This window comes from Anguilla rostrata, chromosome 18 (assembly GCF_018555375.3).
Source record: "Anguilla rostrata isolate EN2019 chromosome 18, ASM1855537v3, whole genome shotgun sequence".
NCBI classification, from domain to species: Eukaryota; Metazoa; Chordata; class Actinopteri; order Anguilliformes; family Anguillidae; genus Anguilla; species Anguilla rostrata.
In genome coordinates this window covers 22,457,050-22,482,541 of record NC_057950.1, presented here as the reverse complement: position 1 = coordinate 22,482,541, position 25,492 = coordinate 22,457,050, and the positions used below count along the sequence as shown (strand labels likewise).

Sequence of the window (25,492 nt, the reverse complement as noted above, 5' to 3'; positions counted from 1 at the left end):
CTGCTGAAAGAGGATGTGTGATTTGTGTCCACTTCCATATCCCCTCTGTAGAGAAAGTGGCAGGCAAAGGGACAGACGCTTCACACGCAACAGAACCACTCCAACACAACACAGGGAAAAACAGCATTCAACCCTCCACAGCACACAAAGGTCAGAGGAGATGTTTACTGTGCATAAATGCAGGCATACACACAACGCGCACACACAACACGCACGCACACGCACGCACACACACATGCACACACACGCACACAAACACACACATGCACGCTCACACACGCACGCACACAAACACACACATGCACGCTCACACACGCTCACACACACGGACACACACACAGGAACACACAGACAGGAACTCTGGAAAGGAACGTGAGTATGCCTCACGTTACCCTGTCATGCCAGTGAGCAGTTTCAGACCTCAGTTAACTCCTCTTAAGCACAGTACCCTGTAATGCCACTTCAGGGGTGCTATCTGCTCCTCTCTACTCTACTGCTCTGCTCTCTCAACACACTCACAACATACACAGAGCGAGATGTAAAGATCTGGTGAACAGAGCCCAGAAACACTGCTCAGTCAACACACCAAAGCATCAGGGTAAACACTGAGCCACTTGTCGCGGGCGGGGGGGGGGTGGGGGGCAATCTGACCATACCGCCGAGCCTGGAACAAGGGACCCCTTCTCCATGTTTACTACGCTCCTGCCCCCCTGCCCCCCTGCCCACGCAAAGAGAAATGAGCACCAACAAAACTCAACAACACAGCAGAGCCACAAAGAGCCCTGAAAGCCTGCTTCTGTTCAGAGAGAGAGCCAAGCAGCATGCACGAGAGAGAGGGAGAGACAGACACAGAGAGGGAGAGAGAGAGAGTCAAGCAGCCTGCACAAGAGAGAGAGAGAGGGAGAGACAGACAGAGAGAGAGCCAAGCAGCCTGCACGAGAGAGAGAGGGAGAGAGAGCCAAGCAGCCTGCACGAGAGAGAGAGGGAGAGACAGACACAGAGAGGGAGAGAGAGTCAAGCAGCCTGCACAAGAGAGAGAGAGAGGGAGAGAGAGACAGAGAGAGAGCCAAGCAGCCTGCATGAGAGAGAGAGAGAGAGAGACAGAGAGAGAGCCAAGCAGCCTGCATGACAGAGAGGGAGAGACAGAGAGAGAGAGGACAGAGAGAGACACAGAGAGAGAGAGAGACAGATACACACTCTTAGCTCATTTTCAACAGAGACTATCTAGAACAAATGCCATTCAGTGGAGCTCAGAAGCCAATTCTGTTGACATCCGGGATACACAAAACTAAAGTACACATGCACACGCACAGACTTGTACACACGCACAGGCACACACACATGCACACACACACGCACACACACAGCACTTCACATCCATCCATGTTTTCACTGCCACCATTGTCTGACAGTATCCACAGCTACCGCTATTCTAAAAAAAATCACGTCATTCAGCCTGAAACAAACAAAAAAAAAAGCGGTCGTCCGAAGTACAGCCTTTTCCAGCCCCGCAGGGTACGGCAGGGTAGTCCCCTAAGAGCGGCTCCCCCCCGCTTTTAGAACCCGGCCCTTTAAGGCAAGCAGCTGCTCATGGCCGCATATCAGAAGGCGCATATTCAAGGACTTTCAAGGTTTCTTCTAGATGTGTGAATTAATCTTGAATGAATTGGCAGTCAAACTGTAGCTTAGGTACACATTCATGAGTGTTCCTTCAGAGCCATGTTAACCCAAGCGTTCGGTACAAAGTCACACCATGACAGAAAATGTACATTTTGTACACGGTTAGCTGCACTGATTAGAAGTGTCTGTTAAATGGATGTGATACACTGCATTGTACTGAGTTGTCGTTCACTGTAAGACGCTCTGAATAGAAGTGTTTGTTAAATGCATGTGATATATCACACTGTACTGAGTTGTCGTGCGCTGGATAGCAGGGTGTGCTAAATGGCTGTAACACATGCAAGCGGGCCTCACCGATCTGGCTCTCGGGGATGAGGGACTCCATGGGCGGGTCCAGCTCGGAGCTCTGGCACAGGTAGGCCTTCATCTGGGTCATGAACTGGCGCAGGGTCTGCAGCAGGTCCTCGCCGGAGGTGTGGCTGCTGCGGTTCTCCTGCAGGAAGCTCAGGTAGTCCTGCACCAGGCAGCCGAAGTAGGAGGCCTTGTCCTGGGACAGGCCCACGATGCGCCACAGCGTCTTCTTCTCGGGGGTCATGAAGGAGGTGAAGACCCCGCTCATCCTCCGCATCCGGAGCAGGACGAAGCTCCTGGTCCTCCGCTCCGGCATCCAGGGCCTCACCTCCCCCTCCGAGGCGCTCCTCGCGCTCGGCCTGCCCGTCTCCTCCTCCTCGTCCTCCTCGGAGCTGCTGTTGCCCGCGGCCCCGCCCCCTCCCCGCGCGGGCGGGCTGCCCCCCGCCAGGAAGACGCCGGGGGTGAACAGGTCCAGCGAGTCGGACGAGGAGGTGGAGACGCTCACGTCGCTGAGCCCGGGACCGTCGGACGAGCCGGGCCTCCTCAGCCGGGACAGCGCCCGGTCCACCGCCTCCTCGCGCTCCGACTCCTCCTCCTCCTCCTCGATGGCGGGGGGCGTGCGGGGCGGGACGGGGATGGGGGACGAGCGTCCCGCCCAGGGCGCCGTCACGGGCATGACGCTCCTCTGGTCCGGAACCCGGGGCTGCGGCCGGGGGGGCGGCGGGCGGGGGGGCGAGGGAAGCGGCTCGCTGTTCACCCAGGCGGCCCGGGCTCGGTCGGCGCGGGGGTCCGGTTCCGGGGCGGCGGTCTCCTCGTGGGGCCGGGGCGCCCGCTGGAACAGGGGGTTGATGAAGCACAGCGCCCCGTTGGGCTGGCTGCACTCCACCTGGGACGGGGCGCGCGTGCGCAGGACGGGCAGCGAGGCCGCTCTGCTCCCCCGGTTCTGTCTGAGCTCCGGCTGACGCTCCGAGTCCCTCCTCCTGCCGCCACGGGCCGAGTCCCAGAATGCTGCGGGGGACGAGCGGGAGACGCGTCAGGAAAGCCCTGCCGCACGCCGCGATCGCCAAACAGTCCGACGCTCACCCGCGCTCAAACGCACGCTAAAGCCAAGCGCAGGACAAAAGCTCCGCCAACACTATCTTTCATCAGCTATCTGGAGCCGGTACGAAACTAGACTGAGCGACACAGACAGAGAGAGAGAGAGAGAGAGAGAAGAAACTGTCCTTCCGCGAGTGGATTCTGAATCACTTCTGCCGACACACACAGCGGAATGAGTCACATATGGACATGCTGGTGGGAGGGGTCTACGCCCTCACAGTCTTACACTCCTCCCCCTCTCCCCCCCTCCCTCCCTCCTCCTTCAGAGACAGTGCCTGCGCTCTTTCCTGTTGTTGTTATTCTGCTCGTCTTATCGTTCACTCCCCTTTACGGCATTTTGGAACTTTTGTTTTTCTCCCCGTCTACGACCTTGCAGCAAAGTTCTCAGAAACAAGCGAGCACAACTCACTTTGCACACAAATATTTTTTCCCAGTATGTAAGAATGTGATCTCTTAGCAGTATTATTCAGCAATTACTACGTACCAGAGACACACAAGGTCACCTTATCTTAGCCGACCGGATTCTTGCTAGCGTGTGTGTTAAAGTGTTTCATCAACAAGCCACAGTATGCTTTTCCTAGTAGACAGTTTGTTAGTTTATGAACTAATCAACATTATTGCAGTTGATTAATCAACATCATTGTTAAAAAAACTTGTATGAAATACTATTGTATGAGATCATCCTTACACTTCCTCCTTAGGGTAAGTTAAACTGCATATTGCTCCACCCACAGATTCAGATTCACAGATTTTATTTTTTTTTTCTTGGAGGGAAGGGGAGATTCCAGCTCCTAAAGGTGTTCAGCTCGCTCATAACTGGGAAACTCTCGGCAAACTGTCAACACTGAGCAGTTACATGCCAACACTGCCAGCAGCTAAGAATTAGATCTGACAACACTCACAAAAAATAATTATATATATATATATATATATATATATATATATATATACACACACACACACACACACACACACTCACTGGCCACTTTATTAGGTACACCTGTTCAACTGCAAACTGTACCTGTTAATGCAAATATCTAATCAGCCAATCACGTGGCAGCAACTCAATGCATTTATGAATGTAGACATGGTCAAGACGATCTGCTGAAGTTCGAACCAAGCATCAGAATGGGGAAGAAAGGTGATTTAAGTGACTTAAATGGCATGGAATGTAGCATGGTTGTTGGTGCCAGACAGGCTGGATTGAGTATTTCAGAAACTGCTGATCTACTGGGATTTTCACGCACAACCATCTCTAGGGTTTACAGAGAATGGTCCGAAAAAGAGAAAATAACCAGTTCTCTAGGGGGAAAATGCCTTGTAGATGGCAGAGGTCAGAGGAGAATGGCCAGACTGGTTCAAGCTGATAGAAAGGCAACAGTAAGTCAAATAACCACTTGTTACAACCGAGGTATGCAGAAAAGCATCTCTGAATGCACAACATGTCGAACCTTGAAGCAGATGTGCTACAGCAGAAGACCAACTGGGTACTAGCAAGGTGTACCTAATGAAGTGGGTGAGTACACACACACACACATACATGTATATATATATATATATATATATATATATATATACACATACACACACATATATATATATATGTGGTCAGACACAATATTTCCATTTTATGTGCTATTTACATAGTTCATTTCGTGTGTGTGGGGGGTGGTGGTGTGGTGCACTATGTCCTAAACGAATTAAACCAACATTTGTTGATTTATGCACAATTACATCAGCAACCTAAATGAGAACTATTGTTTGCAAAAGGAGTAACACGTTAAAATAGTTAGGACTCATTACGTGTCTTTCCAAATATGCCCAAGGAAGGGTTCATGCTGAACATTACACCGAACCTCTGGGCAGGACAAATGCAATCAACCGATTTTCCAGGTGTTCAGTTTACTGATTAAAATGACAATACATAGCTGTACATAACACATGCATTTCATCTTCAAAGACAACGCTTGTGAGTACTCAAAATGTCTGATTTACTCACTCCAGGCTATCGCTACTATACAAACCATTTAATCCCAACACTAAAATGTGTTTGGATCATGTTCATTTAAATGTGTTTGGATCATGTTCATTTAAATGTGTTCTGTGCATGTTCATTTAAATGTGTTCTGTGCATGTTCTGCTAAATATCGAACAAAAACACGTTTAAAAATACGTTCACATATTAAGTTGAGATAAACATTAAACATTTCAGTTTGTAATATATATTGAAAATCACTTTAATCATTCATTTTCAGTTATTTTAAATTAATTTAGTCAGCTAGTTTTCAGTTACTTCTATTTTAACCATGTACCCCTGCCAGGTAAATCTACTCAGACTATTAAATAAATCAGGGTCAATACTTCATTGTGTCACTCTTCCCCAGCAACATCTGTGCTTCATATATATATATATATATATGTATATAAATTAAATGAATCAGACTATTATGACTGAATTTTAAAGAGGCGTGGCAGGGTGTTTTATCTCACTGAGCATGTGCGAGGTGTTTGAGGCATGACTGAAATGATGAGTATGTGGTTCTGGTGCCCGAGGGCACACGTTGGCACCAGTATTCCGGGAAGCTCTGCGGCACATTCCAGAGCCAGTCAGACCGTAAGCTGGGGCCTGGGGCAGCACCGCCAGGGTGGGAGAAACCAGGCGTGTAGCGATGCAACCATGATGGTGATACCGTACGATGGCGGTACTCTGAATAACAGTACGATGTAATACGGTTTCTCTTAATTTATAACAATACGATACGATTAATGATTAGCGATTAGCTGCGATGTGAATATGACCAACAGACTTCAAAGAATCCCCCCTGCCCTGCCCCACCCCACCCCACCGACACTCAAGAGATCATTTGAAATAACAAATAGCATAGCTTTCAGGGTTAACAAGCGTGTTTGTCAGCTTCAGTGCCTCAATCTGCCTGAATAAAAGTTTGCCACGTGAATTAAGGATTCGGTGTGATACGGATCGAGTCATTCACATCGCATCGATGCAGCTGTTTCATCGAAATTTAATCACATCCCTGCTAGAAACCCTGATGCTTGATCCTAACTGGAAAGGGGTAGCGTGGAAGGGCATACCTTCACAGAACACAAATGAAATGATGCTACTGCTCTCCCTTTGGCAGATGCTCAAACTCTTCATCTGGGTCCTTCACACATGAAGACAACCTATGATCACGCTGTACCTTTTCATTCCAGGGAACGCCTGAATAGCTTTCCTCTGCATAACTTACGGGCACCAACCCCCAGCCTTTGCTAACGTGGACTCGGGTAGATTTTTGTCAACAAAAAAAAAAGTCAAACGTACTGGATGGAAAAGCGCCCCTGCTGTGCAGCGTGTTCAGCGTGGCTCGACGTTACGCAGCCTTTCCGGTACGTAAATCATCCGAAACGTCAGGACAGAATTTCACAGAGGCGCGCCGCCCTTTCGAAAGCGCACGCAGGCCGAACGAACAGCCCTCACCCGCCAGAAACATCCACGCATCGTTTCCTGAGCGCACTTACGCTGCACATTTTCTTCAGAGATAACGAGAGCAGCCAGTCGACCGCGCAGACGTTCTAAAACCGTGCCGCGGCTAGCTCTCCATCGAGTACGCAAGCGGCTTTATAAATACATCGGCCGTGAAGGCGACTGCTTCATTTCCAGTTAAGACGGCACGGTGTTTCTAGACTAAGAATACACATATTCAGTATGGCTAAAGGACAGAGAAGTCACTACTCCCGTACGTCACGTAAGCTGCAGTTAACCAGCACACAGAGCCTGTGCTAGGCAAGCGCTACCAAGCGTTCTGTGCAGCCAGCTGAATTGTTATTATGATGAACCTTTGCTCAAGATCACAAACAGGTTTGCTGCTTTTGTAAACTTTAATTTTAGCCGCGATAAAACAAATGAGCACTGGGAACAGCAGTAAGACACTGCTACAGTGAATTCTGCTGTTAGAGCTCAGAGCCCATGCCGATCACAGAAACATTTTCATGGTTAAATTAACTCTAGGTTTATACAGGTCTAATAGGGACCACGTGCAATCTATTAGTTCATTGTATTTTTACTACATCGGAGTTGAAACAGGGAAACAGGCGATGCACTCTGACTGTAGACACTGTGACTGTATCACATTCAGGATGAAAGGAGGGGTGGAGGAGGAGAGACACTGTGACTGTAACACATTCAGGATGAAAGGAGGGGTGGAGGAGGAGAGACTGTGACTGCAACACATTCAGGATGAAGGGGAGGAGGAGAGACACTGTGACTGTAACACATTCAGGATGAAAGAGGGGGTGGAGGAGGAGAGGCACTGTGACTGTAACACATTCAGGATGAAAGGAGGGGTGGAGGAGGAGAGACTGTGACTGTAACACATTCAGGATGAAAGGAGGGGTGGAGGAGGAGAGGCACTGTGACTGTAACACATTCAGGATGAAAGGAGGTGCGGAGGAGGAGGAGAGACTGTGACTGTAACACATTCAGGATGAAAGGAGGGGAGGAGGAGAGACACTGTGACTGTATCACATTCAGGATGAAAGGAGGGGTGGAGGAGGAGAGACTGTGACTGTAACACATTCAGGATGAAAGGAGGGGTGGAGGAGGAGAGACACTGTGACTTTATCGTATTCAGGATGAAAGGAGGGGCGGAGGAGGAGAGACACTGTGACTGTAACGCATTCAGGATGAAAGGAGGGGTGGAGGAGGAGAGACACTGTGACTTTATCACATTCAGGATGAAAGGAGGGGTGGAGGAGGAGAGACACTGTGACTGTATCACATTCAGGATGAAAGGAGGGGTGGAGGAGGAGAGACACTGTGACTGTATCACATTCAGGATGAAGGGGAGGAGGAGAGACACTGTGACTGTAACACATTCAGGATGAAGGGGGGGAGGAGGAGGAGAGACACTGTGACTGTAACGCATTCAGGATGAAAGGAGGGGAGGAGGAGGAGAGACACTGTGACTGTAACGCATTCAGGATGAAAGGAGGGAGGAGGAGGAGAGACTGTGACTGTATCACATTCAGGATGAAAGGAGGGGAGGAGGAGGAGAGACACTGTGACTGTAACACATTCAGGATGAAAGGAGGGGAGGAGGAGAGACACTGTGACTGTAACGCATTCAGGATGAAAGGAGGGGAGGAGGAGGAGAGACTGACTGTAACACATTCAGGATGAAAGGAGGGGAGGAGGAGGAGAGACACTGTGACTGTAACACATTCAGGATGAAAGGAGGTGCGGAGGAGGAGAGACACTGTGACTGTAACGCATTCAGGATGAAAGGGGGGGGTGGAGGAGAGACACTGTGACTGTAACACATTCAGGATGAAAGGAGGGGTGGAGGAGGAGAGACACTGTGACTGTAACACATTCAGGATGAAAGGAGGGGTGGAGGAGGAGAGACACTGTGACTGTAACACATTCAGGATGAAAGGAGGGGCGGAGGAGGAGAGACACTGTGACTGTAACGCATTCAGGATGAAAGGAGGTGCGGAGGAGGAGAGACACTGTGACTGTAACGCATTCAGGATGAAAGGAGGGGTGGAGGAGGAGAGACACTGTGACTGTAACACATTCAGGATGAAAGGAGGGGCGGAGGAGAGACACTGTGACTGTAACGCATTCAGGATGAAAGGAGGGGTGGAGGAGGAGAGACACTGTGACTGTAACACACTCAGGATGAAAGGAGGGGTGGAGGAGGAGAGACACTGTGACTGTAACACACTCAGGATGAAAGGAGGGGTGGAGGAGGAGAGACACTGTGACTGTAACGCATTCAGGATGAAGGGGGAGGAGGAGAGACACTGTGACTGTAACGCATTCAGGATGAAAGGAGGGGCGGAGGAGGAGAGACTGTGACTGTAACACATTCAGGATGAAAGGAGGGGAGGAGGAGAGACACTGTGACTGTATCACATTCAGGATGAAAGGAGGGGAGGAGGAGAGACACTGTGACTGTAACACATTCAGGATGAAAGGAGGGGTGGAGGAGGAGAGGCACTGTGACTGTAACACATTCAGGATGAAAGGAGGTGCGGAGGAGGAGAGACACTGTGACTGTAACACAAAGGGGAGGAGGAGGAGGAGACGCAGACCTGCTCCCTGCTGAGCCACCTCCTCCAGCTCGGCGTGGGTCCGGGCTGCAGCGATGGCCTCCGGCAGCCGCAGGGGGAACGGCAGGACATCCCTGAGCGGATATGGAGAGAGGGAGGGAGGCAGGGAGGAGGAGAGAGATACACACACTCTTGGCTTATTTCCCACAGACAGCATCTGGAGTAAATGTCATTCAATGAGCTCAGAGGCCAGTACTGTTGACATCCGGGATACACGGAACTACACACACACACACACACACACACACACACACCCATGCGCACACAAATATTTCAACACACGCACGCACAGACAAACACGGATACGCGTACCCACACAAAAACACAGATATGCATGTACACGCACACAAGCTCACCACCACTATAATTACCATCGATCTGCTTTCCTTACTTCTTCAAACACATTTTGTCTTGCACTTTGTCGATGTGTTTAACTCTGCTTCTAAACCTAAAATGTGTTAGTGTCTCCATATACCCCGTTCTTCCACACAAAATAAAGTTGATGCAAACTGAGGTACTGAGGTCCTTCTTTAGGATTTAAACAAGTGCCACATTTACGTCTTAATCTTTGCATGAATGTCGATGTTAATTTGTATTATGTTTTGAGGATTAGCACCTCAGTAGCCACTTCGTTTTGGCTAGTGTACATTTTCCGGTTTTTTAGTGCCATTTCAGTCACTTTTTTGTGGCCCTGTAATCTCGTTATACGCCGACGTTTGCAAACAACCAAATTCAAAATATCCAGCTCGCTCATTAAAGAATGTCATGTCTGTGATTAAAGTACGGTTCCTCACACCATGCATTTTCCTTGATGAGTTGGCCAGCAAGAAGCAGACAGACAGACAGACAGACAGACAAACAGACGGGGGTTTTAGAGCCAGATTTGGGCTCTGGGCCCCATGTGTTCACTTGGAAGGAATGGCCTTTTTCTGAGACTCAAAACAAGCTGAAAATGAGCTTCCTGGAAGAACGGTGCCACGCAGTGACCCAGTGACCCACACCCCCCCCCACCCCGTTTCCTGTAGTAGGACAGTCATAACAGTAAAGCATGCAGCAGCAGCAGGCTAATAATGGACAAAAACCATAGTTATCTGGTGTCACATCGCTGTGAGAAACTGCGATTCCCACAGAGAGAGGAACCGAGGGGCAGCCATGCTAGCCCATGCACGCTTCCTGCAGAGGATTGTGGGGAAGGGGGCGGGGCTACCTGCTGATGCAGTAGAAAGCCACCAGACGGAAGAGGTCTGCAAAGCTGATCCCGGAACCTTCCAATGAAAAGGCTGCAAGCAGAGGCAGAAATAGTAAAGATTAATTTTTAAAATTAAAAAAAAAAAAACTTCATTTGCATAAGAATGAGGATAAAACGAGAGTATTCCTGTATGCACAGCCAAATGTTGCTGAGTCATGGCTGCTTGGAACCTCTATCAAGATTAAAGAGCCAATCTTTCAAAAAAAAAAAAAAAAAAAAAAAAACTGTGATCATTCACACCGCTCCCACATTCTGACTCCTCCCACAGTGGCTCCACCCACACCCTGACTCCTGCCACAGCGGCTCCACCCACATTCTGACTCCTGCCACAGCGGCTCCACCCACACCCTGACTCCTGCCACAGTTCGGCTCCACCGATGGTGCGCTTGCAGAGGAACTGCTGACCCAGCCCGGGAGCAGATGGAACAGTGTGCTCAGTGTGTAGTCAGAGGAAAGCAGAACCGCAATGACGGATTAACACTGGGATAGCTGACCAGCAATAACACCATCACCCTCAGCATCATCTTCTGCCCACAATCACCTGCACTCCACTGCTAACTGGGATGTCCTGATCCGTTCCATGGATCGGCATCGGCTCCCGATACCACCATATTTTGTGGATCAGATATTGGCTAGGACAATCCCAATCTGAGTCCGATCCGGTCTGACACCGGAACACTTAATACGCATATTAATTCCTGCCCGTAGCAAAGCTTCACCTCCGTACTTTCTGACTTGGTCCACACCATGAGGATGAGCGCGCCGTTACTTACGTGAACAAGCATTCTATCCATTCGCCACCGCAAAATGAAGCCGTTGTTTACGAAACGGGCTGTTATCTGCTACGATGTCTGCTGTGTGGAACTTACACAAAGTGCAAAAGCAGCCCTATGGCCACTTGCAACATTAGCATTAGCAGAGTTTATTACTGTATAAAGCACCTGATGAAGCATCTGAAGAAACAGCACTCAAAGGAGTATGCTGACTTTTCACTGTTATTTTTAACAATCTTTTATTGGATCTGAAAGCTTGATCACAATGCTTACAGGCCACTTCAATGTAGGGCAGGGCAGTATAACCTGCCTTATTTCTAGGTAGGCTACAGCTGCCGGTATGAATTCACACAGCAGTATGTGGTTTTTCAGTTCCATTGTCAATGGTATTTTATTGTTTTTCATCCAATGAATCAAAAAAATTCATGATGCAACAGTCGGCTATGATTTTTGCGAAGCAAACTTAAGGTGGGTCGTCTGATTTGAATTGAACTTGCACCATTTCCTTAAAAAATAGGCGTGACATGACTTTGCAAACAACAGGCACAAGTTTTGCGGAAACTCATAATGGAGTCAGTGTCAAGGTATGATTAAAGAAAAAAAAAAAAAACATCCAACACACGATATGGCATATTGATTGTTATTATGCTCTTAAAAACTTCTGATAATCGTCGATCTGGTATATTGCCCAGTCTTACCTAGAAGTATATTATATTCATATAATTACAAACCTAGAAGCTTGGTTTTTTTTTTTTTTTAAATGTTGCTTGAACGTTTTGTATATTAGCTGTTCAATCATTTCGAAAAAAACAAATTAAAATTATCTTCATCGGATCTGCGTTGGGCAAAACTGAATGTTACTGTGCTCGGATCGAATCGAAAGACAAAAACCTGGATCGGGATCACTAATTACTAACATCTGTTCATCCGAATCCTTCCATGAATAAGAGGAAGAATAAATAACAAACTAAAGGCACACTCATGCACTCAGTGTGCCTGTCAGGCATGAACTCTTCTCCCACACAGCAAGACTCCATCCAAAAGGACGTCTTTTTAATAGTTTTTAAGGACGTCAAAGGACAAAGACAAGCTCAGAGTTTCAACACACTTCCACAATCTGGAAAAGTGAAAAAAGTTTAAAAAAAATAAAAGATATGGCTGCTGCAAAAGAAACTGCACTTTCATCAAGGGCGGAAAAAACAACATTCCTCAAAAGCTAAAAAATTTGCCAAACTGACTAAAAAGTAGAAAAACAAATGTGGCCAACTTGGCAGCAGCAACACGCTGAAACTCCCCCAGTAGTGCGTCATGTACTATAGCCCACTGTGTTAAAGTCAGTAAGACCTGGTTAGAGCGTTCACATACGCATGTTCACGGCCAGCACACGCACCGCGGCGCATACACGTGCGGTGTCAGCACACGCCTCGGGGGCAGATGTGTTCACACGCAAGCCCGCGCACGCGCTGCTCAGCAGCCGCACCGTGTGGACACACACACACACACACACCGTGTGGAGCGCGCCCCGTGAACACGCACACACACACACACACCGTGTGGAGCGTGCGCGTGCCCTGTGAACACGCACACACACACACACACACACACACCGTGTGGAGCCCCGTGAACACGCGCGCTGTTTGCTAAACGCTGAGGCCCGCCGCCGGGACGAGCTGTGCTCAAAACAGGAGCAGGGAGCGGTAGGGCACCGCAACCCCGGCGGCGTAGGGACGGCCAAGAGAGCGCCACGCAGGCGGCCTGTAAGTGTGGGACTCACGGTTTCACACAGGGCTGTAAGAACATGGCACCATTCAAAGAGAATTAAAGGATGCTAACGCTAACGCTGAAGCTAGTGATAACGCCAATAACGCTAACAATATCCATGCCACCTAATAAAACCCAGGGTTTATAATCAACAGGGTTTTCAGAATTTTCCCAGCTGAACGACAGATTTCTTTTTTTAAATGCAGTGACCAATCATTAAAAAAAAAAAAATGTATGAACCATTCATAACCAAAGTAGTCTATACGACACTCATCATCGTCATCATTATTACAGACCGTAGCGTGAGAAGCCCCACCCACAGAGCGGTAATAACGGATGGGGGCAGAGGGGTGAGTCACATACTGTACTGGCTCTCCTTCACGGGGAAGTCTCGGACTGGGGATCCAGGATCGTCCAGACGCAAGGAAATCACCTTCTTCTGGAGCCTGGAGGACTTTCTCACCAGGAACGTCTAGAATGCAAGTTACCAGAAGGAGTAGAGCAGGTCAGGCCAGTTCTAAGACACTTTTTGATTGGTTCACTGCACACTGCGCAGGAAGATTCTCGAAACCGGCACACTTTCCCAACTGGCTTTCAGAAGATGACACTGTCGAAAACCTACCAGGCATTGAACTACTCTAACCTAAGATGGCCAAGATTATTTGAAAGTCATCAAGGTTCCTGCTGTTCTGTTGTGACACTGTTGTTACTAGCCAACGCGGCAGGGACCAGCCAGCGGTGACGCCTCCCTCCTTCCTCTGCAGTTACCGCAAAGGGAAAGAGACGTGGGGTGAACTCGCCACCCAAGTGCACATCTCACCTCCAGGGAGATCCCCGTGAAGGATAGGAACATTTCACTTCTACAAGCCCTACGGTAAATTAGGGAACGGCACTATTACAGAAAGTGAAAACACTCCCACCCAGCCGACAAGAACGTCACAGAGGGCCACAAACTACAATGCTTCTATTGAACACGCAAACCGCCCACTCTCTCTTTATTCTACAAGTCTTCAGGCGTGCACCTTAACAGGTTCTGTTCCGCTTGGTGGCCATCTCTAGCTCTTACTAATGCTCAATAAATACGCCTTTTGTTATTTGCTCTTTTAGCCAAAAGCACCAGCTAAATGTCTAAATTGTGAAATGTACAAGTACATCACTAGCTTCCATTGGAAATTTGATTGTTTTATGTTTGTGATTTTAACTTGGCTTCCCATAATAATATATGTAAATTGATGATACAGATACAATGATAGACTGATTGATTGGTTGACTGAATGACTGACTGATTCTCTGCTGGATTGACTGTCTAACTGATGGATTGTTTGATTGACTGACTGACAGATTGACGAATGGACTGATTGGCTGACTGACTGACGGATTGATTGACTGATTGATTAACTGACTGACTGATTGACTGAGACTGACTGACTGACTAATTGATAGACTGATTGATTGACTGATTGACTGACGGATGGACTAACTGACAGACTGATTGATTGACTGATTGACTAACTGACTGATTGACAGATTGACTGACTGATGGATTGACTGACTGATGGACTGACTGACAGACTGACTGACTGAATGACTGATGGATTGACTGACAGACTGACTGACTGACTGACTAATTGATAGACTGATTGATTGACTGATTGACTGACTGATGGATTGACTGAGACTGATCGATTGATTGATTGATTGACTAACTGACTGATTGACTGACTGAAGGATTGACTGACAGACTGACTGACTGACTGACTGACTGATGGATTGACAGACTGACTGACTGACTGAATGACTGATGGACTGACTGACAGACTTACTGACTGAATGATCGATTGATTGATTGATTGAGGGTGAAAAGTGCAGCGGCTGAGCAGGCCCCTCTCACCCCAGGCGGCTGCAGTGTGAGGATGCTGGCGGCTTCTTCGTGGCTCAGAGACAGCTGCAGCCAGATGGGGTGCGTCTGCACCAGCCTGTCCAGCACGCTCATGCGTCTGCGCAGGGAGGAGTATCCCGAGTCCCTGGTCCCAGGTGCGCCCCCGGTGGGGGGAGGCTGTAGGTACACCCCGCTCACCTCCTCCTCTGGCCTGCAGACACAAACAGAGATGAGAGATTGAGCAGACCTAGAGCAGAACACCCTGCACTGCTTAACACACAGAGTGGAGCATCGTTTCACAGTCCAGCTGGTACTTACATACTTTACCTAAATTACATTATCTTACTTTATGTAGTTTAACTTACTTTACTTACTTTACCCTACTCACCTACAGTGCAGCGAAAAAGTATTTGCTCCCTTCCTGATTTCCTCTATCCATCCATCCATTATCTATACCTGCTTATCCTGGTCAGGGATTCACTCACCATTCACTCACACATTCGTACCTGTGGGCGATTTAGAGTCTCGAATTAGCCCACCTGCTTGTCTTTGGACTGTGGGAGGAAACCAGAGTACCCAGAGGAAACCCACGCAAACACGGGCAGAACAGGAAAACTCCACAGAGATAGGCCCAGGCCGGATTCAAACCTGTGACCTTCTTGCTGTGCTACCCACTGCACTACCGTGTACCAAATGTGTTTTGTGTTTACTGTGTTTCCCATTGTCCAATATTATATTTTGTCTAAAGTCCAAAGACCACTCAGTGTCACATATGCAATAGTAAGGGAGCAAATACTTTTTCACCGTAATGCACATCACCATACTTACCTACTTTACCTTAGTTATTTAATTACTTAACCTTACATGCTTACTTTACCTCACTTAAAGTACTTACTTTACCTAAACTACTTAACCTTACTTACTGCTTACTTTACCATAATTACTGCTTACATTACCTTATGTCCTTTACCTTACTTAGAGTACTTACCTAACGTTACTTACTTTACCTTACAGTACTTACTTTATATTACTTATAGCACTTACTATATCTTACTTAACCCTACACTACTTAATGATAATTTCCAACTTTACATTACTTACTTTACCATATTAATTTGCTTCACCATACAGTAAGTGACTCACTCACTCTCTGAAAATCCCATTTACATGCAATTTGCATTTTGGCTAAGATACCAAACATATTGTAGACAAAACATACAACATCCAGTCAGTAAAGGACACACTTCTTAGCAGGGAACAGGTAAGACTCACTAAGGGAACAAAACGTTCATGTCATTTCTGTGAATTATACGGCAACCTTTCCACAAGCCTATCTGTTTAGATTGTCATCTCTGATGCAAAATATGGGTATTGTAAACAACACTAGTGCTGCTGCCTCTCCCTCTGCTGGTGGACGGGCTGTACTGCCCACCAACCAGAAAAACAACTTAATGCAAGCGATTAAAAATGCACAATAAATGTTTTCTCAACCTCTTGTCTGTGTTCGGTTGAAATACTTGTGAAATCTTAGGGTTATGTCCCTACCAAAAAAATAACAAAAAATGAGTTTTGAATTTTTTAGCAAGGCATACTTAAACTAACAACGTTTTATAATTTCTTTCCAGTTCCAGCATTAATTACTTTAACTTAAGTCAATGATTTCTTCAACATCAGCATAGCTGAAGGGGAAAAACCACTGGAAACAATATTTTGCCAAAACAAAGACGAAACAAACAAACCAAATGGATAAGATGAAGAAATAAATTTTTTAAAAAACATCATCACAGGCACAGGAGTTACATGCAACTACCAGAATCCACTACTACGGAGAGTCAAACGGGACAAAAATATTTGCATGACTACACCCAGAAAAGTGGCTCATCACCTCACTGTAAATATGGGGCACTCCCCCGAGGATCCATATCACTGCACCCCGCAGAAAGCAAAACAGGGACAGAAAAGAACACGGCATAATTACAGCTGGCATTATACTTGCATTTACCATCTTTAATATGTTCATACAGATAAGACATATTGTTTTACCCCTTCAACTTGATGTGTGAATGAGAATTTAGGCCAACAAACTTGGTTAAAATAAATCAGTGAAAACTTTTTTAAACCCATGCAAACGGACAAATGAAAATAAAACAACATGAACTCTGATTAATTAAAAAAAAACCCCATCTAGTGTCCAGGAGGGAGAACAGCAATCCCAACCTAAAGCATGAAACCACCTCGCTAGTTGCTCTCGATCGAAACTCCATCCCTGCGAGCGGTAGCCACCTGTGTCTTTGTGTGTGATGGTGGTACAGCGCTAAACGTAGCTAAACGTAGCGCGATGCGAAGCTGGCTACTGTAGCATCCAAAATGACAAGCGAGTCTTACGTGGGAGAAGTAACAAATAATATTTGTCCAGCAACTTTGCAATACTTTATAGCTATGCATTAGCTACACAGATTGCTAGTGATGTGATTTGCCCTATGAGCGCTAGCTGTGTGCGGTGTTGTTCTGAAAAGCTAAAAAGCCACACTGATGTTAACTTGTTTTCCCACAACTTTCATCATTCAACCTTTGAAAGGAATAGTGCAGTTTCTTGGGTCTAGTGCTAGTTGGGCATAGCTGGCTCTCTGGTGGGGCAGTGCACCTGCCAACAGTCTAACTGGGAACACGCTGAGCATTTTATTAGTGAAGAAAGATGGGCGTGCTACTGGCTTAGGAGCATTGCTGGAGGCAGTAACCCCCATATGTCACGTCTCAGATGCAACATGGCTTACAGACTGTAAAATATATTTAGAGTGACAAAATTACAGACAATATATATACACATTTTTAAGGGAAAAGCGATACTTTTGCACCGCATCTTTTTGCAAGCTTTTTTTATTTATTATCTATGTATTTTAAAAAGCACCTTTAATTACATACTTGCACATAGCTGGTAAGCACATGACTTTCAAAAGGAGGCGTAAAGCAACACCTTCGCAGAAATAAAGAAATCAAATTTAAAGCGATGTAATCCTCTGCCTCTCATATGCATGCCACCCGACCCATAACAGAGCCGGTTAGAAAATGTCCGGACTGCACGCTTCAGGTGGTGCTGGGAGACGGGTGCGGGTGGGCGTGTGCCGGGGGTAACCGGACCCTGGACCTGCACTTACCCCCGCAGGGCCACCGTGGGGGGGTCCCCGTCCAATGACATCTCCTGCTTCAGCTCTCCGATCTCCACAGCGAACGAGTCGATGAGCTGCAGGCCACGCCCGGCCGGACCGACGGAGAGAGGGAGCAGAGACGGGACGTGAGGCTGACGTCAGAGCTAACCAAGGAAAAGCAGCCGCAGCCGGGGACGAACGCTCGAACGAACACGTAACAGCTCTCTCTCACACACACACACACACACACACGCACAGAAACCCGCATGCACGTGGCCGAGAGGGGAAACTGTTAGTCACTGTCCTGTTCTCTGTGTTGCAATGTCAAAATGATTGACTTCCAACTTCCCACTTACGATAAAGCCCAGCTGCGGAAAAAAGGGAGAGAAACAACAGACGTGCTAACGAATGCACAAAACGTATTGAGACAGACAGACAGGCAGACAGACAGGCACATTAAGTCACAGAGACACACTGATGCTAAAACATCAGAATTTTCCACCAAGAAGCAGGAGCTCAAAGCCAGAGGTAGGTACCGTTGGGTGACCTCACAGTTCCATACATTCCCAGTCTTTACACACAATCAGAAGCTACACAGAAGCACAGTCAGCAGTCCACAGAGGAAACACAATGGCCCAGCACTACTTTCTTACAACAACTGTCGAGATCTCCATTCATTTCCACAGAGGTGCCAACCGCATAAAAATCCCACTAGATCCATTTCACGGAAAAGCAGAATGTCATCAAGAGGACACGAGAGGCACGCTTTCAGATGACCAGAAGAGGGCGGTATTTCACTCATCCCATTCTTGGCGAATCCTGACGGGCGGGCTCCTCTGCTTAACCTGGTGCTCACAAAGCTGAATAAAGCACAACAACTACAGAAGGACAAATAATGAGCCGAAACAGCAGCCCTGTGTGTAAAACAACCGATTCATACAGGAGAGCGAAGAGAAGGCTGCCTTACCCTTTTCAGTCCCAGAGACTACTCCGATTGCCCTACTTAGACCGAGCCCCCGCCCCCATTCCTCCTCTGCCGGTCAAAGCCAGCACTCTGTATTTAGGTCTCTGAAATGTTTATGCTTGCACGGTTGTCTAGTCAGCAGAGCGCAGTTACACATGAGCCTGTGCCCTCTTTAAGCGCAGGGCCTTGCCAAGGCAGGCAGCCCGAATTAAACGCCTGTAAAGCGCAGAGGCCCAGAGAAAGCCGGCCCTCCGTCGCTACGCATCCGCCAAATGATTTACCGCTGACCCCGTTTAACGCACGGCTGTTCGGGCCAATTACCGCCAACGCGAGCGCGTGCATCTCTAAAAAAAAAAAAGGGCGGGACGGGGATCACGAATGTGTGAACGGGCTCCGGTGGAACCCCCCCACCGCTCGTCTGGAGCGCGGCTCGCGGCGCGTTCGCGGGCGGCCCCGCCCCTTTCGCCGCTCGGCACGGAGGAAGCCCGCCGCTGCTTGCTCAGCGCCTTTCACAACACTTCCGCCGCGTGGCGTCCAGAACGGAGAGGGGAAGCGGAGCACGTCCGCAGCCCCGAGGCTCAGACCACGCTCCTCAGCGCTTTTCGGAGAAGGCGCCAGGTCGCTCCCCCGCTCACTCACGCTCTGAGCGACCGCTGGGGGGAAAAGAGGAGGGTCTTGTGCAACTATTCCAGAGAGGTCCGTTGGAGACGGAGGAAGAGACGCAAGCGCATGTCGTAAGTGCGGTTCAGGTTTGGTAATGCACACACGGTGAAACGTCACACAGCGTTAATTCAGCTCCAACAGTGTTAATTCAACACTTAACAGATAACATCTGGTCCCACATTCCAGAGCGGGAACAAATGTTATTTGTTAAGAGCTGAACTGATGTCGTTAGAGCTGAATTAACACAGGACATTTTACTGCGTGTGCTCATAAATGCTTTGTCATGTCAAATAACAGCAACCCAGCAAAACCATGGAGGGAGGGAGAGAGAGAGACCCGTCAGGTAGAGGGAGAGAGAGAGTCCCTTCAGGATTTATAGACTATTCCGGGCAGCCAGCCTGGCTTAAGAATTCTGATGGCAAAGAGGCTATTTCCTTTCAAAGACTTTTACAAGGAAAATCTGACTCTGCGCTTCACACATCCAGACAGAGTAGGTGTTTTCCTGGATCACTGCAGTTTCAGAAGGTTCTGTCACCACTGCTAAAGTTTCATGGGCGCAGTGGTAGTCAATTCTCCGTGCGGAAACAGTGAAAGGGCTCAAGTCAGCAGGAAAATATGTGAATATGTGTTCACACACAGAGAGGCGGGTGAATGGAGAAGGACAGCAAATCCACAATGACGGGGCCTTCACCAGCCACACAGATAGATAAGAATCTCCCCTCACCTGCCCCTGGTACCTGAATGCTAACAGGTATCCGAGTGCTAACAGGTACCTGAGTGCTAACAGGTACCAGAGAGCTGAACCCTCCATTTTGTCAAGTCATCTCAGCAGACTCTCTCCTCTAACACACAGTAAGGCTTTGGGCTGAGGGAGACGTCTGTAACCAGCTGAAATCCTGCCTGCACTGAACCGGCAGAACCACTCTGCCCACTATTCTGAGCCTGCTGCCGCGGGGAAACCAGCTCAGGGCCGGCTCATTGGGTAGCACCCCCCGCTCATTACCACCCCACTACTACACTACTAACCCTGCAGGCCACAGCCGATTCCACACAGCCTCCTCTGCAGGACAGGGGCAACAGCTGTGCCCCACAGCCACCCGGGAGCCGCTCGGCAACAAGAGCACTGATCACATGGTACGCAGCTGACCCAGCCAACCAGCGAGGTGTATTTAGAGCAAGTACGAATACTTTGATCTCTGAGTTAAGTATAAAACAGCCAGCGAAGGATGTAGTGCTGTCGTCCTTCTTCCGGTGGAGACCATTTGTAAGATTAAGTCGTTTTCTTTCCCCCCCGTTCCGATGTGGAGAGAGTCATTCATGCTTTGTCTCTTCGCTTGGACTGCTGCTGCTCGCTCCACTCCTGCCTCAGTCAGACCTCTCTCTCATATGTCCAGCTGGTTTCTATTTCCATCTGTACCGGCTGTACGTCTTTTTCCCTTTTAACTGTACTGAGAAAGCATGCTGCAGCTGTGTTTTAATGTGCTTCATATAATTATAAGCTCATTACTGTGTTATCATTATTTTCTCAGATCTTATCAGGGGTTTTTCATTCCCTCAGAAGGAGAAAGGAGATGATTTAAACTTACTGTCAACCTTGTCGGTCACTTTATGTTTAACACTAATCCACCGCTCATATTCTTCTCTTTCATGCCTGTGTGTAAAGTCTCAGTCGTGCCCTTTGACACTGCACCATTCATTACTGTACTGGGAGGGGTCTGCGGGCCATAGAGCCAGTACTGTAACCACAGAGCCAATTTAAAAAGCTGTGTGTAGACCCGTGTCGCGGAGAGAGCCGCCTCCCCAAACACACACGCTGAATGGGTCTTTCAGAATGCCTCATTCTGCCTGCTCTGTATGGCTCTGAAACTGCATCTTAAATTATAAAAACAAAACAACCCCATTCTCATACAGACTATATTTGTGTGTGTGTACGTGTGTGTGTGTGTACGCGCCTGTGCATGTGTGTGCATGTGATTGTGCACATGATAGAACATGTGATTGCATGATACTGTATGTGTGTGTGCTTGCACATATATTTACATACACACACACACACACACACACACACACACATATATATATGTATATATTCTGATTCACACTGCTTCTCCCCCCTGTCCATACCGTACCTTAAAGAAGCTCCCGGTCCTGACAGGGATGCAGTGCAGCACCCCCAAGCTCTTGGCCATGCTCCCCTTCTCCAGCCCGTGTCCGTGAGCACGTCTGTGAGGGCCGTGCGGGCAGCCAGAGTCCTGAGAGTCACAGACACACACATCAGCCAGAGTCCTGAGAGTCACAGACACACACATCAGCCAGAGTCCTGAGAGTCACAGACACACACATCAGCCAGAGTCCTGAGAGTCACAGACACACTGCAGCCGCATCCTGAGAGTCACAGACACACACATCAGCCAGAGTCCTGAGAGTCACAGACACACTGCAGCCAGAGTCCTGAGAGTCACAGACACACTGCAGCCAGAGTCCTGAGAATCACAGACACACTGCAGCCGCAATCCTGAGAGTCACAGACACACACATCAGCCAGAGTCCTGAGAGTCACAGACACACACATCAGCCAGAGTCCTGAGAGTCACAGACACACACTCAGCCAGAGTCCTGAGAATCACAGACACGCTTCAGCCAGAGTCCTGAGAATCACAGACACACACATCAGCCAGAGTCCTGAGAGTCACAGACACACTGCAGCCACAGTCCTGAGAATCACAGACACACTGCAGCCAGAGTCCTGAGAATCACAGACACACTGCAGCCAGAGTCCTGAGAGTCAGACACACACTGCAGCCAGAGTCCTGAGAGTCACAGACACACATCAGCCAGAGTCCTGAGATCACAGACACACATCAGCCAGAGTCCTGAGAGTCACAGACACACACTGCAGCCAGAGTCCTGAGAATCACAGACACACTGCAGCCAGAGTCCTGAGAATCACAGACACACTGCAGCCAGAGTCCTGAGAGTCACAGACACACACTGCAGCCAGAGTCCTGAGAATCACAGACACACACTGCAGCCAGAGTCCTGAGAATCACAGACACACTGCAGCCAGAGTCCTGAGAGTCACAGACACACACTGCAGCCAGAGTCCTGAGAGTCACAGACACACACTGCAGCCAGAGTCCTGAGAGTCACAGACACACACATCAGCCAGAGTCCTGAGAATCACAGACACACTGCAGCCAGAGTCCTGAGAGTCAGACACACACTGCAGCCAGAGTCCTGAGATGTCTTTTATGTCTTCTAGAGCCCCACTGTGAGCCCATCACATCCCACAGTGGAGTCAGGACTGTATGTCTGTATGGTCCTGTGCCTTTGGACCGATGATCGAGCAGAAATACTTGACTGCACCAGATGTTAACAGTAAATCCAGACACCAGGGAACACACATAACAGAGCAGAACCCACACACAACTGCACTCCTGCAATTTCCACACAGCCCAAGGGCTCGCAAAGATGATTTCCTTCAAACATCCAAATAACAACAAGTTTCAACTGATGTAGAGAGAAAAAAACGCTTCTTTTTTTTCTTTTTGAGTTAATTATTTTTTGGCCAGCATTTCTGCATTCATACTGGAACAGCTGTTTGGGGCGAAAAGGCTGTGTCTGGAATCAGTCATCCCACGCATGGACCCTTTGATGTGACAGCTGAGTCTGAACCCCTCTTCTTTCAATCCCAAAAAATCTTGGCCGCTACGCGCCTCTTCCAGCTGGTGATTGGCCAGAGCCGTAGTGCTGACCCCAGCAGCTTCGCACAGGAAACGCCTCAGCAGAAACGCACAGCTAGCCTACATATGAGTGCTCTACTGAGTTTCTCAGGGAATCACTACCAGGAGGGAAAGGGAAAGGGAAAGAAAAAAAGTAGGCCCGGCTGTTTTCAAAGCATTTCCAGTAGTCGCTGCCCGCGATGAGCCGCGTTTTCTTTGATCCATTGATTATCCTTGTTCCTTGCTCACTGTCGTCTTGTTTTGCCTCGTCCTGTCTGCTATGTCCCAGCTGGCACAGCGCTGCGGTGGGACCCGGGGGGGGAGAAGGGGAAGGTCAGTCCTCAGCTGGCACGGGCCTACCAAACACCGGGAATGAGTAGCCTCAGTGTACCAGTCCACGGACAGCAAGACAAACAGCGCTGTGCAAGCAGAAAACAACAGCAGTGTGTGCGAGCGAGCGCCACTGACACCCGCCACGGCCGTCCCGATAAGCTCCACTGCCTCTTAGCCGGAGCAACACGACCGGGAGGCATTCATGACAAACGACTTTCGCATCATTTGCGAAACGAATTGTTGAAAAATTACCTAGCGTACTGAAGCATCCCAGCCGTCACTATGCTACCCGTCGGTAGCACTGGCAATGGCTCTGAAGAGAACTACGCTTGCGGTTACCATGACAACTTCCGCGAAATAATACGCCGCTACAACTGCCGCCGCCCGGGCCAGGCCCAACGCCTTCATTCGCTGCCAATGATCGTGCGGCAAAGCCAGCGGCAGCAGCCATTTTGGTCAGCGCGTGTGTGATGTGAAAGATTTAAACGCTCCCACAAAAAGGCCATTCACACCACGCTCTGGGTCCCCCGACCCACGGAACAGAGCCCGCACTGTCCCGGAGAGAACCCGGAGCCCCCCCCATCCCCCCTTTCCCCATTCACCCCCTATCCTTACACACAGTGTCACAGGTACAATAAAGGGGTTCCTTCACACCAGAGCAACAACAGCCAAACAAATGAAATCATTCACACGTGGTCAAAGTGCAGATTTTTAGCTTTTATTAGGCTACAGGGTATTTTCATTCATTTTGTTTTCACCATGTACACATTACAGCACTTCTGCCTCATAGCCCCTCCACTCAGGGCATCACAATGTTTGGGACAAATGGGCTTCACAGGTGTTTCCGATTAGTCAGGTGTGTTGGGAGGCTATGAAATGGGGGGGGGGGGGGGGGCTATGAATAAAAAGTGCCGTAATTCCTACATAGTGAAACCAAAACATGTAAAAATACCCTTTAATAAAAAGCTGAGAATATGCACTTTAACCACATGTCAATTGTTTGAGTGCAAATCGAAAATTGTGGAGCACAGAGCCAAATCAAGAAAAGTGTCTTGGTCCAAAACATTATGGATTATATATATATATATATATATACATACAGTATATAGTGATATAGTTATACATTTATTATTTTTATTTTTTTAATGGTACTGGGATCTTAAGTAGGATATAGGCTATGTTCATTAAGTTTAAGATGAAGATGATCAAAAGGAAAATTGATATGCAGTGATATCATCCCTCTATTAGACTATTCCTGGCCCAGACGAATAAAAGTTATGCAACATTTCCCATTGCGGGTCCAGAATATTACTCAGCTTTTTGAAAACACGAAATTTAGTCTCCAAGCGTCTAAGCGAAGAGACAAACAAATCAGTTGCACAAAGGCGAACTGAAAATAAAAACAGGATCCAGAAAGTGTAAAAAAGGTCAAGACATCCATCAAGCAGGAACAAGACGCCTGCTTTAGTTCTGCTTCAGCGTAACCATGAAAACTTAACATCCAAATGCATGGATCAGCAACTATGACCTAAGCATTTACTGGACTTATTTATTTAATTTTTTAAAACAATATTACAGATCAGCCAAAATATTAACAAAAAGCAGTCTTGGTGCAGTGGTACTTACCACCAGACACTTAGCCCTGAGTTTAAATAAGATTATTTTCCCACAGAAATTAATTTCAAACACAACACCCGATAGCTAGGCTATATGTTTGGTGCTAGTGGTTTGTAGGCCTTCTGCAAGGCGAAACCGAGCCATGGTTTACTGTAAATGAGCGAAACATATCTTAAGTGAGCAGAATTCCAGAGCCTAGTCC

The 25,492-nt window shown here is 48.1% G+C and overlaps 1 protein-coding gene across 5 annotated transcripts in view; it reads right to left on the bottom strand.

The window, feature by feature from the left end:
- The window catches only part of rin2a (Ras and Rab interactor 2a), a 40,063-nt gene that overhangs the window by 6,754 nt on the left and 7,817 nt on the right, over positions 1–25,492 (bottom strand). For 2 of the 5 annotated variants that reach the window (XM_064316735.1, XM_064316736.1), the window contains exons 2-8: positions 21,748–21,870; positions 18,001–18,086; positions 14,858–15,056; positions 13,330–13,438; positions 10,391–10,463; positions 9,166–9,257; positions 1,975–2,979 (exon numbers count right to left, since the gene is read on the bottom strand). In XM_064316735.1, coding sequence (XP_064172805.1) covers positions 1,975–2,979; positions 9,166–9,257; positions 10,391–10,463; positions 13,330–13,438; positions 14,858–15,056; positions 18,001–18,086; positions 21,748–21,807 — 1,624 coding nt within the window. In that variant the 5' untranslated portion in view covers positions 21,808–21,870. Of the gene's footprint in view, positions 1–1,974; positions 2,980–9,165; positions 9,258–10,390; positions 10,464–13,329; positions 13,439–14,857; positions 15,057–18,000; positions 18,087–18,291; positions 18,360–18,644; positions 18,936–18,958; positions 21,717–21,747; positions 21,871–25,492 lie in introns of those variants that run through there. The other 3 variants (XM_064316738.1, XM_064316739.1, XM_064316737.1) reach the window with 3 other exon arrangements.